At 40.4% G+C, this 12,024-nt stretch overlaps 1 protein-coding gene across 13 annotated transcripts in view; it reads left to right on the top strand.

The window, feature by feature from the left end:
• Positions 1-12,024, top strand: part of PARG (poly(ADP-ribose) glycohydrolase) — a 143,011-nt gene that overhangs the window by 79,795 nt on the left and 51,192 nt on the right. For all 13 annotated transcript variants that reach the window (XR_009463023.1, XR_009463024.1, XM_019497121.2 and 10 more), the window contains 3 exons: positions 3,476-3,555; positions 6,494-6,554; positions 11,428-11,503. Coding sequence is in view for 11 of the 13 variants with exons in the window: in XM_019497121.2 (XP_019352666.1) it covers positions 3,476-3,555; positions 6,494-6,554; positions 11,428-11,503 (217 nt within the window). In the remaining 2 variants the exon portion in view is untranslated. The remainder of the gene's footprint in view (positions 1-3,475; positions 3,556-6,493; positions 6,555-11,427; positions 11,504-12,024) is intronic.

Here is a 12,024-nt window from a genome sequence, read left to right as displayed (position 1 = left end):
ACCAGTTTAAGTGAACAGAAACTGTTTTAAACCTGTAACAGAACAGATATTCAGTGCACATAAACCAGTTTCAAAATGCCCGAAACCGGTTTCAGATAAACCTGGTTAAATGTAATATCAGACTTAACTGATTTGGCTCAAGCCAGTTTATTCAATGTCTATCCCAAACCACTTCCTGTTTTAATTCAAACCAGAGTCCCCCAGCATCCCTGCGTGGTCTCTGGGCCGGATGCTCAGCTCTAGCCCAGCAAGGGCCGCCCCTCTGCTCCCCAGCTGGAGCAGGAACATGCAGGGTTGGGGGTCTGGCCAAAGAGGGGTTTCATTCCCTCCTCCCTGTTCCACCAGCAGCGACCTGAGCCGGGTCTGCCAGTCACCACCCTCCCTCTTGCTGCGGCAGCTGCAGGACAGCATGGCCTCTGAGGGGGCAGTGAGGGGAGCTATTCTCTCCTCTACCCCCACTGCCCCCGGAGGACCTCAGCCGGGTCCGCCCGCCCCAACTGCCACAGAGCAGCAAAATTGGCCCCCTCCTCTTTTCCCCCCTCCCATAGGGGCTCTGCCAGCCAGTGTCTGGCCCCACTAAGTGGGGGCTGGCTGGGGAGCAGGCTTCCTGGGCCAGCTCAGAGGTGGCAGTGGTACCTGAGTCTAACAACTGCCACTGCTGCGCCCTCTGCCTTGTGCAGCACCCAGGGCTGCTGTCTAACAAGCAGCTGCCATGCTGCACTGCTAGGGTGGGGAAGCTTCTGCTCCATGCGTGGAGCTCCAGTTTCAGCTCCCGGATGCCTTGGAAGGCGGAAGGTGCCAGGGCGAGAGGCTTCAGTCTAGGGACTGCTGCCGGAGCTCCACACAAGGGACACAAGCTATGGGGCTGAAGCTCCCCCCTCCACTCCAGTAAACTCATTGCTAATCAGAATGCATTGGGCCATGTGTCCATTTAGTCTGGAGAAGAAAAGACTGAGGGGGGATTTTAATAGCAGCCTTCAACTGCCTAAAGGGTGGTTGCAAAGAGGATGGAGCTAGACTTTTCTGAGTGGTGGCAGATGACGGAACAAAAAGCAATGATCTCAAGTTGCAGCAAGGGAAGTCTAGGTTAGATATTAGGAAGAACTTTCTCTCTTGGAGGGTAGTGAAACACTGAAACAGGTTACCCAGAGAGCTTGTGGAATCCCCATCCTTACAGGTTTTTAAAACATGGCTAGACAAAACCTTGGCTGGGATGATATAGTTGGTGACGGTCCTGTTTTGAGCAGGGGGTTGGACTAGATAACTGCCTGAAGACCCTTCCAACCCTAATTTTCTATGATTTTATGATTCTTTATGCCTCTCTAAGGTTTTTACCTGTGGCTAGTTATGAGCGAGTCTTCAGAAATGCTCATTATTAGTCAACTTTTCTTCCAATTGAAATAAGTGGAGGTGGAAATAGCTGCAAAGGGAGCCAACACTTTAGAAAATGTATTTGCATAAATTTCCTAACCAGGGAAGTCTCTTTTGTTAGAATAACCAAAAAAGAAAGAAGCGATTCATCTTTGCTTCACCTTTGCGCTCGACTTTGTCTCAATTTCCCCAATCTTTGCTATTGAACTCTTGGTCTTTTCCAGAACACAAACTACCTATTATACCAAATCATATGCTGTCTTTTTATGTAGACAGCCTTCCACTAGAGATTTGGCAGAGATTGAGAAGGATTTAAGACCTAAACTAAAATCTTGCTTAATTTATAGAGACAATAAGCTAGTGAGTGTATTTTTAACTCTATAAATTTAACCACATGTAGGGTACACTTAAAAATAAACAGTAAATAAAATGTCACAAGTAAAGTGTTGTTTTCCTTTTTTATACTTTTTCTCTTTTTCTTTCTAACAAAAACCTTTCTCTTGGACCTAATTTAGTTTGGTTTAATTTGCACCTATTTTACTTATAGAGCCAAAGAAGAAATTAAGCACTGTACTTCAACACCTATAGTTAACTACTTTTACTATACAGTAAAAATAGGTTTAGAGACTTCTTTTGCCTTTTTCTAATTAATGTCCTGAACTGAAAAACAGGTGATATTAATTTGTTCAGCTTCTAATATTGCTTCTTCACAAGTTTTTGTGGAAGCCTGGGGGTTTTTTTGGTTGTTTTTATGTGTTGTTTATTAATATGAAAAAAAAATCTAATCCATTTCTTTTCTACAAAACCTGCTTCACCTGAAGGCGTTTTGCTTTTAAAGCCAAGTTGCCTTAGTGGTATATAGAAACAGATGAATAACTTTGTCACTTCTTTCTAAGTTAACTTTGCTACACTTCAAAAATGGTTTTCAAAAATAGATTTAAACTCCAAGGATTTCTACTGTATCAGACATCTTTTAGTGAATGTATTACTTGAGGCATATTGCAGGGGCTTTGGAAACTATTTTTTCCTCCAGACAAAATCCATTACATTTTACCAATAATTGTGCTGTGTCATTTTGTAGGAAACCAAATTAAGCAATACAAGTCCTGGTTACTGGAAGATAGATGATTCAGCAAAAAAAAGATTTTAGTTAACATTTTAAAAGAAGCTGTTAACTTAAAGCTAAACATACATAAGTTTCCCTTTAATACTTAGGTTTTTACAAATGAGTTTCTGAATGTCAGTACACCCCTGTTAAATTTAAAATGGGGGTTGTGAGATTCTGTCATTTTCTTTTTTTATATTGAAGTATGGCTAGTAGTGTCTTTCTCATACAATGAAATTTATAAGGAGTTATATAGTTAAATTATTTTCAGCCCAAAATTAATTGCTAACATGTAGCTAGATAAGTTCTTTGAGTGGTGTTTAGAAAGTTTGGAGTATTAGAGTTGGAGCTTTTTACTTCTAGGTAACTGATTCCAATCCAGTCCAGTTCCCCAAAACACAGACCTTTTAAATACCATTTTCAAGCCAAAAGTAACAGAATGTGGAAGACCTTTCATTCTTGCTCCTTGGTACACACCTCCTCTATGGATAGTTTCTAGTTTCCAAAGCTGTCAATCCTGAGAATTTGATACACATTAAATTAATGAAAGATTTTGAAATGAAAAAAAAATTAAGAGCAATAACAGCGCAAACTTGTCTTGCTATTCTCTACTTTGGTACTTCAACTTGGAAATAAAAAAGGTAGGACTATAGGAACATAAAACTAGAAAAGTCCCACTGGCTCATTGAGTTCTGTTTGCTTCAATTCAGATTGTAGTTGTGTTAGACCAATGTGATTCTCGACCAAGGATGCATGGCAGGCTTACAGTGTAACAATGGGTTTCTTTGGAAGACTTTCTTCTCTTCATCTAGCCTTTCTCCACTGTTTGAGTTTTATGAAGCTGAAATTGCTTTCAATCAAAGTGCATAACAACTACTAACTGAAATTTATTCCTGTTATTTTCATGTCTGATCAGATTGCTGTTACTAAAAGTTAGTGTGCCACTGACATTTCTTTAACAACTTTTATATCTTTTTTTTTTTAATTATTATTATTCAGGTTGTTTGAAGGACGGTCTCCCAGAAAACCTGAGAAACTTAAAACCCTTTTCTGCTACTTTAGAAGAGTCACGGAAAAAAGTAAATCCTCTCATTACTTCACTAGATCTTTTTTTAGTGCTATGAAAAATGCAGTTTCATTGGTTAGAAAGCAGACACATATGAAGAATATGTATCAAATGCAAAAAAAAGGCAATGGCAGTACAAAATTGTGATGAATATTTTTAGCACAGAAAGTGAGAAATTGAAAATATGACCCTTTGTTGGACCATTTTTTCCCCATTATATTTTCTGTACAATTGTGATTTTGCATTTTTCATGAAAATCATTAAATTAAGCATTTTCACAAAAAATGCTATTTGCGATGAAATACCAGAATATAGCTGCTTGCTGGGGAGTTCCTCAGCAAGTAGCCATATCATGAAAAACTGGGGCATTGAGGGTGGGGGAAGGGAACATGTGTGGAGGACCAAATAGCCCCTCTCCTCCCTTCCCTGGTGCCAGGGCTGTCTGTCAAGGCAGCCTCCAAGTGCCCCCAACCCCCTGCACCACAGTTTTCCTGCCTGGTGCAACTAAACTTAGCCCTAAACCTGCCCCCTCTGCCAATCATGGGGTAGGGGGGCACACCACAATCTGGGCATGGAAATCTGGAACCCTACCATGTTTGGGCCACAATACTAGCAAGCTGGTCCCGTGATTTAAAACAGGCCCTAGTTATGTATATCTCTCCTTTTTGGTGTGGTGATTAATGATTTGATGAGGCTAACATACTCCATTTATATGCAAAATTTTTCTGTTCTTAAAGGTCTGTTTTAGAAAATATTTTTCTTCACACATTGAAATTGCATTTTCCTTCATGATTAACTCCATACATATCAGAAATTTGTGTGTGCATCTTTTCTTAAAGTCATCTTAAAGCTGTCCAGGTACAATATAGTTCTAATGTTATAAAAGCCTGCTTCTGTCTGTCTGTCCCTAACGCTTCATTCACATTCTGATTGGTTGATGGTAACAGCCAATCAGAGTTCTCCAAGCATGGGGGAGCACTGCCATGATTCCAGAGCTATGGCAAGGGCTGGACAGGGGCTGGGGGAGCTGGGGCCAGCAGCGCTGGACTCGGCTTTCCCACCCTGCTCCCTGAAGAGGCAGAACAGCGGCAGCATGGGGCATTAGGTGGTGGGTGGCACACCATTCTTGACAGGCAGTTGGCTAGTATCTTTTATAAATGTGTTGCATATTTGGTTAAAAAATTCCTATTTTGTTTGACACAATCTCATTTTGGTGCTATCATGTTCCATTCTACCTTTTGTTCTAGCCATCAAACTCTTTCTAATGCCAGTAGAAATCATTCACCTATATTCACCAAAGAAGTGTCATCCATGCATCTGACTTAAGTGCATGTACCTTACTACATTTTTACACTTAAATAAAAATGTCTTCTTGCAAACTGATTTTCTACAACCTTCTTGTTCTAAATGCAGCTGCCCTGTACCTCTGTGCATATGAAAGCAGCTGAGATTGCATGTTGTAAAATGGGTATATTGAATTTTAATATTATCATTTCAAATTAGTAATTGAAATTCTTGTATTGGTACTTCGTTGCACTTTCAAAAAGACCTTCCTTTGTGTTTTTCAGTATGAATTAATAAGGCTAGAAATAGGCCTAGAAATTAGTGTACATATTCCCTAACTATTTTATAATAAATGCTAATTTTGTTCCTTGTAAGGGAATTCTTCAGAGCACACGTAAACCAAAAGTTTTGTACTCAGGGATGAATACTTAATTTGTCAAACATCTTCTTGCTCTTGTGGGGAAATATTTCATTAATACAAGGTACATCTTCTAAAGGAAAAAAACAAACTTTCTAATATTTGTTTTAAGTTGTAGGAGTATGTAAAACTTTCTGAAAGATGGATCACTTCCTTCAGACACTTCGAGATATACTTTTTACCTTTCAACATTTAGTTTTGGCAACTAATAATGCAAATTCATTATAAAAGTAGTTATATATTGACTGTAGCAGAGAAAGTGAGAATTTTCTGAGGGAATAAAATAGTCCCAAAGGATATTTTTTATTAAAATGGTCATACTGTTTTGTCTCTGATATCGCTCAGTCTATCAAAGTTTTTTTCCACAGGAGTAATAGGGATCCTGTATCTTATTCTGTGCAAAGAATGCTCTGAATAAAAAAAATATGGCTCTTAGTAATACTTAAACTTTTTTTTTTTTTTTTTTTTGCTGTTGCTTCTCCTGCAATTGAATTTTATTGGAAGGAAATAAAAGAAAACCACATAATTAGAAATTTTGTTCTGCAAGACATTACTCCAAATGAGAATTTTTTCTCTTGAGGGTTGAGTCTTTCCATTTTTGTTTGTTATATGCTCCACAGCAGCTTTCTTTCGAACCTATTAGCACAGCATCTTTTTAATCAGCCAGAGGAGCTGAAATGTTAAACTGTTCGTTGCTTCTACATCCTTTCCATCCAGCCACAAGCAGAGTACTTTTTATGAACAACCTCCTGACCTGATGACTTAGAACAGTGGACCGTATTCCATCTGAAGCCTGATTGTTATAAATGGCAACACATTCTGCTCTAATGATGCTTAAAGCTTAGATAGTTTTTCAGGAAATATTCTATGTGCTTTCCTTTTTTGATATGAAACTTAAAAAAACCCCAAAAACCCCACACTCAAGTTAGGAATCAGCTTATATAACTATGCCCACACTGTTTTTCTTAGTTGTTTAAAAAAAATATAAAATGAAAGTAGAATAGAGTGAAATTTTCATTCTACGTCACACTTTTCCATTTCGAGTACTGGTGCTATATGACAGTGTAAGAATCAAATTTAGTCTTGAGGAAAATTTGACATTATTTTATTTTGCATTGGTTTACAATATTTCCAAATAAGAATCACATCTGTGTAACTTTTATTCATGAATAATTTTAAATGGTAAGTTTTTAGAACTTGAAGCTTCCAGTGGATAATATGTATTTATCTGGGTGTGATTTGCTTATAGAACCCACTGGTTTGGTGACATTTACAAGGCAGAGTCTCCAAGAGTTTCCAGATTGGGAAAGGTAAGTCAAACACATGAGAAATTGTTTTATTTAGCTGTGTCTGACTTCCATTAAAGCCATAGACTCCCAATGACTTTATTGAGAGTTGGAGTTGGCGCTTAATCATTACAAAGAACAACACTTTGTGTGGGGCTTTTAATTATGATTTTTATTAATTGAATTTGGGGGAAAATTGGTTTTACAGCAGCCAGAAGTAATTTGGGATTTTTCCCCCTCTTCAGTTATGGGAGTTTTCCAGATTACAGCATTAACGTTCAGGCAGTTTTCAGTCTTCTATAAAACAAAATTTCCAACTTCTAATCGCCAAAATTTGTAAAAATAAATAAATACAATAAAAATAAATAATAATAAAAAAATATAATATATATATAATATATATAATAAATATAATATATATATATATATATATATATGAAAAAAGCAAATTTGATGTGCAACCGTCAGTTACATCTCCAGTGCTTGTTTCATTTTGCTGAGTTGTTTCTGATCTAAACAAATTTTTTAAATAATACTTGTGACGGGAATTCTAATGCAGTACAGTTGACAGTATGGAAAAAATGTTCGACTGATATTCACATAGGCTGTTAATTTTGTCAAACAGTTTGAATAAGATAATGCCTACATGTGTAGAAAATATGCATTTTTAGGTTTAAGCCTACTTCTGGTGGTGGAAGCGGGGGGTTGGGCAAAACATAGCATTGGATGTATAACCCTGAATGATTTAGTTCTAGGATTTTTCTATTTAAAAAAAAAAAAAAAAATCTAAATGACAGTTCATAGACTTGGTATTCCCTGTTGTGGGTTTCCTAGGCAGATTTTGGTTAGTGCTTTAAAAAGAAAGGCTTCATAAATTACTGTAATAGTTACAAACCCTAGTCTTAAACTGTGCAAAAAATAAAACCAGGGTTGTGTACACTCACTTTTCATTTACTTACTACTAATTCATATTAACCTTAAAAGGCTCAAACGCATGCTAGACACAAAGTAAGAGATTTGACACTGTATTTTGTAAATGGCATGAAATAGATTTTTTTTTTTGGTAGTCTTGTCAGTTTTCAGCTGTGTTATGGTTATAACATGATAAATGGATACCCAAACCCTGAAGGGGCTGCTACAGATTTTTAGAAGGTAATCCTATTGAAAGCAGTTGGGGTAGGAGCTGACATTGCATTCCCTTAGCATTCACTGTTTGAATAATTTTGTTCTCCTCTTGCAAAGACATTGATTTTTGGAGATGATGGTGTTACAGTGATTTGTGAGGAAAAGCTCTCAGTTAACTTAGTTGTATGATTTTGAGGTAAACATGATGATTACTGCAGGAAATTGTGAAGGGGCAGGGGAAGGGAATTAAGCCTCTATGCAGAAAAAGATGAGAAAGTCTTGTGTCATTTCAGTAAGCTCTGGTAAATTTGCTTATTGGAAAATTTGCCACTCTGGTTAAATTTTCCCATGGTTTAGATTCCCTCCCAGCACCCCTTCTACCTACCCTCAATTACTGGTTGATACTGAACAGTTCACCAGTGTTTTAATTCCACCATTATTTGAATTCCAATTGGAATTCCACAAATTAACTAGAGTTTACTATAATTTGTAAATTAGAGAAATAAATCAAGATATATGTGTGCTTAGCAGAAAAGAGTTTTTGGTGTCCAAAGCACACTTTAAAAAAAACGTTACTTTTATGTGTCATGGTAAGTAAATTCTTGTATGATTATTAACGGCAGAGTATGTGCAGCTTTGTTGTCTTACATTAAGTTGTATTTTTTTTTAAACTGAATGTACAGTATATCTCTTGGGCCGTATCTCCTGCTGGTGTGAATCGGGTAGCTCCGTTAATTTTCGTGAGCGCATATGGCCCTGAGAAACAATTTTTTAAAACAAATCTGGTAAAATATTGCATATGCTGATAATTTTGTCAAAAAATCTTAACTTAGTGCCCTTATTGTTTTAGCTGAGCAATATACCCACCTACTACTTATCAATATGAAATGCATGCATGTATGTTACTGAATGCTGTTGAGGGTATAGAAAGATTTCCCATTAACTTTCATGGGACTTGAGAATGCATATATTTTCTTAACTGAAAAGTGAAACTATTTTCATGTCCACCTAAATGAACAACATAAGTCTTCATGAATATGAATGTACTTCAGTTCTATGTGCTAATTTATTATATAGAAAGTATTGTTTTCTTTTTTCTTTGTTTTCTTTTTGCTTAAATAGAAGAGATCGATTTAGGTTTAGGCAGGAAATAAATCGCTGAATATTTAATGCAGCCAAATTTAAATTACTTTTTTGGTCTCTTTTTAAAAACGTGATTATATTGTGATTAAATGTATTGATAACATCTTACATAGTGGAATTAACAGAATTATTCTGACTTCAACTTGGGTGGTGTCCTAATAAAATAAAACACATTTCTTTTTTCCATTCTGCATGGAAATTATTTATCATTTTGATTGAAATAAGGCCAATTTTATAAAAACCAAGAGCAAGAGTACATTGCAAGCTAAAGGATACACCCAGAAATAAAATTACATGAACAGCAAGATTTTTCAGGGTGAGCACATCTTTAGCAAGCTCTAGATCAAATAAATGACAGTAGAGCAACGATTATCAATCTGAGTGTTGCAGGACTCTGAGGGGTGCCTTGAGTCTGCTGAGCTTGAGAACCACTGCAATAGACAAAGCAAGCATAACACATTTTCCTCAAGGTACAGTTTATGTGGCACACCGGCATGGAATTCTGCCTTCCCACAGGTACTTTTCCTCCTGTGTCTCTGTTCTTGGTATAATACATTGGGGAAACGGAGCTTATGTCAATCCATTATGCACTGAGGATTTAGTTACAGACCTGTACAGTGAATATAGTGGACAAAGCAAGGGATTGAAAGCCTTGAATATCTGAATTCTATTCCCAACTCTGTTGTTTACTTGCTATTTAACTTTGGGCACCTAAACCAGGGGTGGGCAATTATTTTGGGTGGAGGGCCACTTAGCCAGTTTTGGCAAGCTGTCGAGGGCTGCATGGGTAGCCCCGCCCTTTGACAGGTGCCCTGGACCCAGTCACCATCTTGGGGCCAATGTCCCAGAGCCAGCACCAGTGGGGCCCAAAGCAGAGCATAGGCTGGCAGGGGTCTGTGGAGCCAGGCTGGGCTGCACCAGCAGGGGGGGGGGAGTCGGCCCGCCTCCATAGAGCCCCTGCTGGCTGGGACCCCGTGCTCCTGCCACCCTGCTCTGTGCCCTGCCAATGCTGGTGCAGGCCTTGTGCTCCCGCACCCATTCACTCCCAGTGCCCCGCCCAGCCCTGTGGTACAGGCGGGGGGCAGCATGCAGCCCCAACCCCCTGCTTGCCAGCAGGAAAGGAGCTGGTGCTGAGTGCGGGGGGAAAAGTGGTCTCTTGCCCGCCCCGTGCCCTGCACTCTGTGCTGCAGCCACTCGTAGCCCATGTTGGGCTGTCTTGAGCAGGCACAGGCAGCCCCTGATGGGCTGTGAACAGCTGCAGCGCCAGGCACAGGGTGGGCAAGAAGCTGCTTTTCCCCCGTGCTCAGCACCAGCTTGTAACCTGCCCCTGTTGCCAGCCTGGGTCCTGCGCCAGCTCCAGGCTCGCCTGTTGGGGCTGTGCACAGCAGCAGCAGCTGTTTGGTGTGGAGAAAAGCAGCCCCTCCCCCCCCAACATGCTGCGCTGGGCACTGTTTGCTGCTGCTGCCTGCCCAGAGCTTGCACACTGGGCAGCCAAGGGGTGGCGGTGGCAAACACTGCCTGGTGCGGCAAGCGTGGGGGCCACAGCTGTTGCTGCTGTGCACGGCCCCAATGGGTGAGCCCAGAGCCGGCGTGGGGCCCAGACTGGCTGCACAGGCAGGTTACAAGCTGGTGCAGAGCACGGGGGAAATGCGGCCTCTCCCCACTCCCTGGCCGGCGCCCTGTGCTGCAGCCACTTTCAGCCTGCCTGGGGCTACCTGTGCCTGTTCAAGACAGCCCCACGTGAGCTGTGACTGGCTGCAGCACAGTGCTGGCCACATGGTGGGGGAAGAGTCGCTTTTCTCTGGGCCGCTTTTCCCTGTGCTCCTTCCCTGCCCGTGGTCCTCCCCTGCCCCCTGCCCCCCTTACCTGAGGTTCCAGTGTGGTGCATCCACGTGGTCCCAGGCGAGAAGCCCCTGCCAGGGCTTCCAGCTGGGGGGGCGGGGCTGGGGCCAAGCAGGCCCTGCTGTTGCGGGAGCCCTCCATGGCTTCCCCTGAGTCCTGGTGCCCCTGGCCCCTGTCATTTTTGACAGGACCCAAAGGCAGATCAATATTAATTTTCTAAATTTTTTAGGGCCCCATGGGCCGGATAGAATGGCTTTATGGGCTGGGTGCGGCCCGTGGGCTGTATTTTGCCCGCCCCGACCTAAACTAACTTCTGTTTTGCCACAGAGGTAGTAGGGTGGATTATTTTCTTCATAAGAAGTGGAGATCATCAGATAAAAGGTGCAGTGCAAAGTTTTTGAGGTTTCTCTTTTTTTTTTTTTTTTCTCATAACCTGTATCACCAATTCATGTGTCTTTTGTTTCATTGTGCCAGATTCTGGTCTTTGTGGGCACGTCTATATGTTCATTAATGTGCTTTTAATAATGCGCATTCAATTTAGTACCTCCATTGTGAGGTATTAGAAGAAGGTGCATTAGCCTGTTTTAATGCAGATTAGCAAAAATGCGTGGGTTGTTTTTTTTGTGACGTCTTAATGCGCATTAAAATGGGTTAATGCAAATTAAAGCACATGTGTAGGTGTACCCATTTACCCTGTGTAACTGAAATATCTTTTTTACGTTTGCTGTAATTAATTGTTTCTCTTTCCTGTAAAGTAACATTGTCTCTCTACCGTATTGAATTGCAGATCTCAGAAAAAACTGTCCAGGCTACATGTCACCTATGAAGGCACTATTGAAAGCAATGGACGTGGTATGCTGCAGGTGAGTTTTTATAACAAGGGCAGACATGGATTTATATCATGCTTTAGCCAAAGCATTCGGTGATCAGGGAATTTAATTAAGTTATTCATGTGGACCTCACCGAGCTGCTTTTAAGTAGTGAGACACTGCTGTGTAAAAGAAAAAAACAAAAAAAAGCCCTGATCATTTTGACAGGCTTAGTAGTGTTGGTATTCCCTAGCTCATCTTGTTTTGCACATTTGTACCCTATCCCCATGCCATTTGACAGAAAAATTACAAAACCTGGACAGTTCAGGTCTTTCATTTCAGGCGTGGATTGCAGATTGACAAGAGAAGAGTTTACAGGGTGTGATCTTGACAGGCTGTCAAGGTTTTTTATTTATTTTTTTTTTTAAAAGCAATTGCTGTGCCCCAGCTGGTGACCAGTTCAGTAGTTCACAGAGCTCTTTCTGATGCCAGCACAGTTGTTTTGGTCTGGGAGCCAGTCAGCTAAGACAGATTGATCAGGATGTCTCCTTCATACCAAGGAACACTATTGTTTT

Source organism: Alligator mississippiensis, chromosome 6, assembly GCF_030867095.1.
Source record: "Alligator mississippiensis isolate rAllMis1 chromosome 6, rAllMis1, whole genome shotgun sequence".
Classification (NCBI taxonomy): domain Eukaryota; kingdom Metazoa; phylum Chordata; order Crocodylia; family Alligatoridae; genus Alligator; species Alligator mississippiensis.
This window is presented reverse-complemented; position numbering and strand designations above follow the sequence as displayed.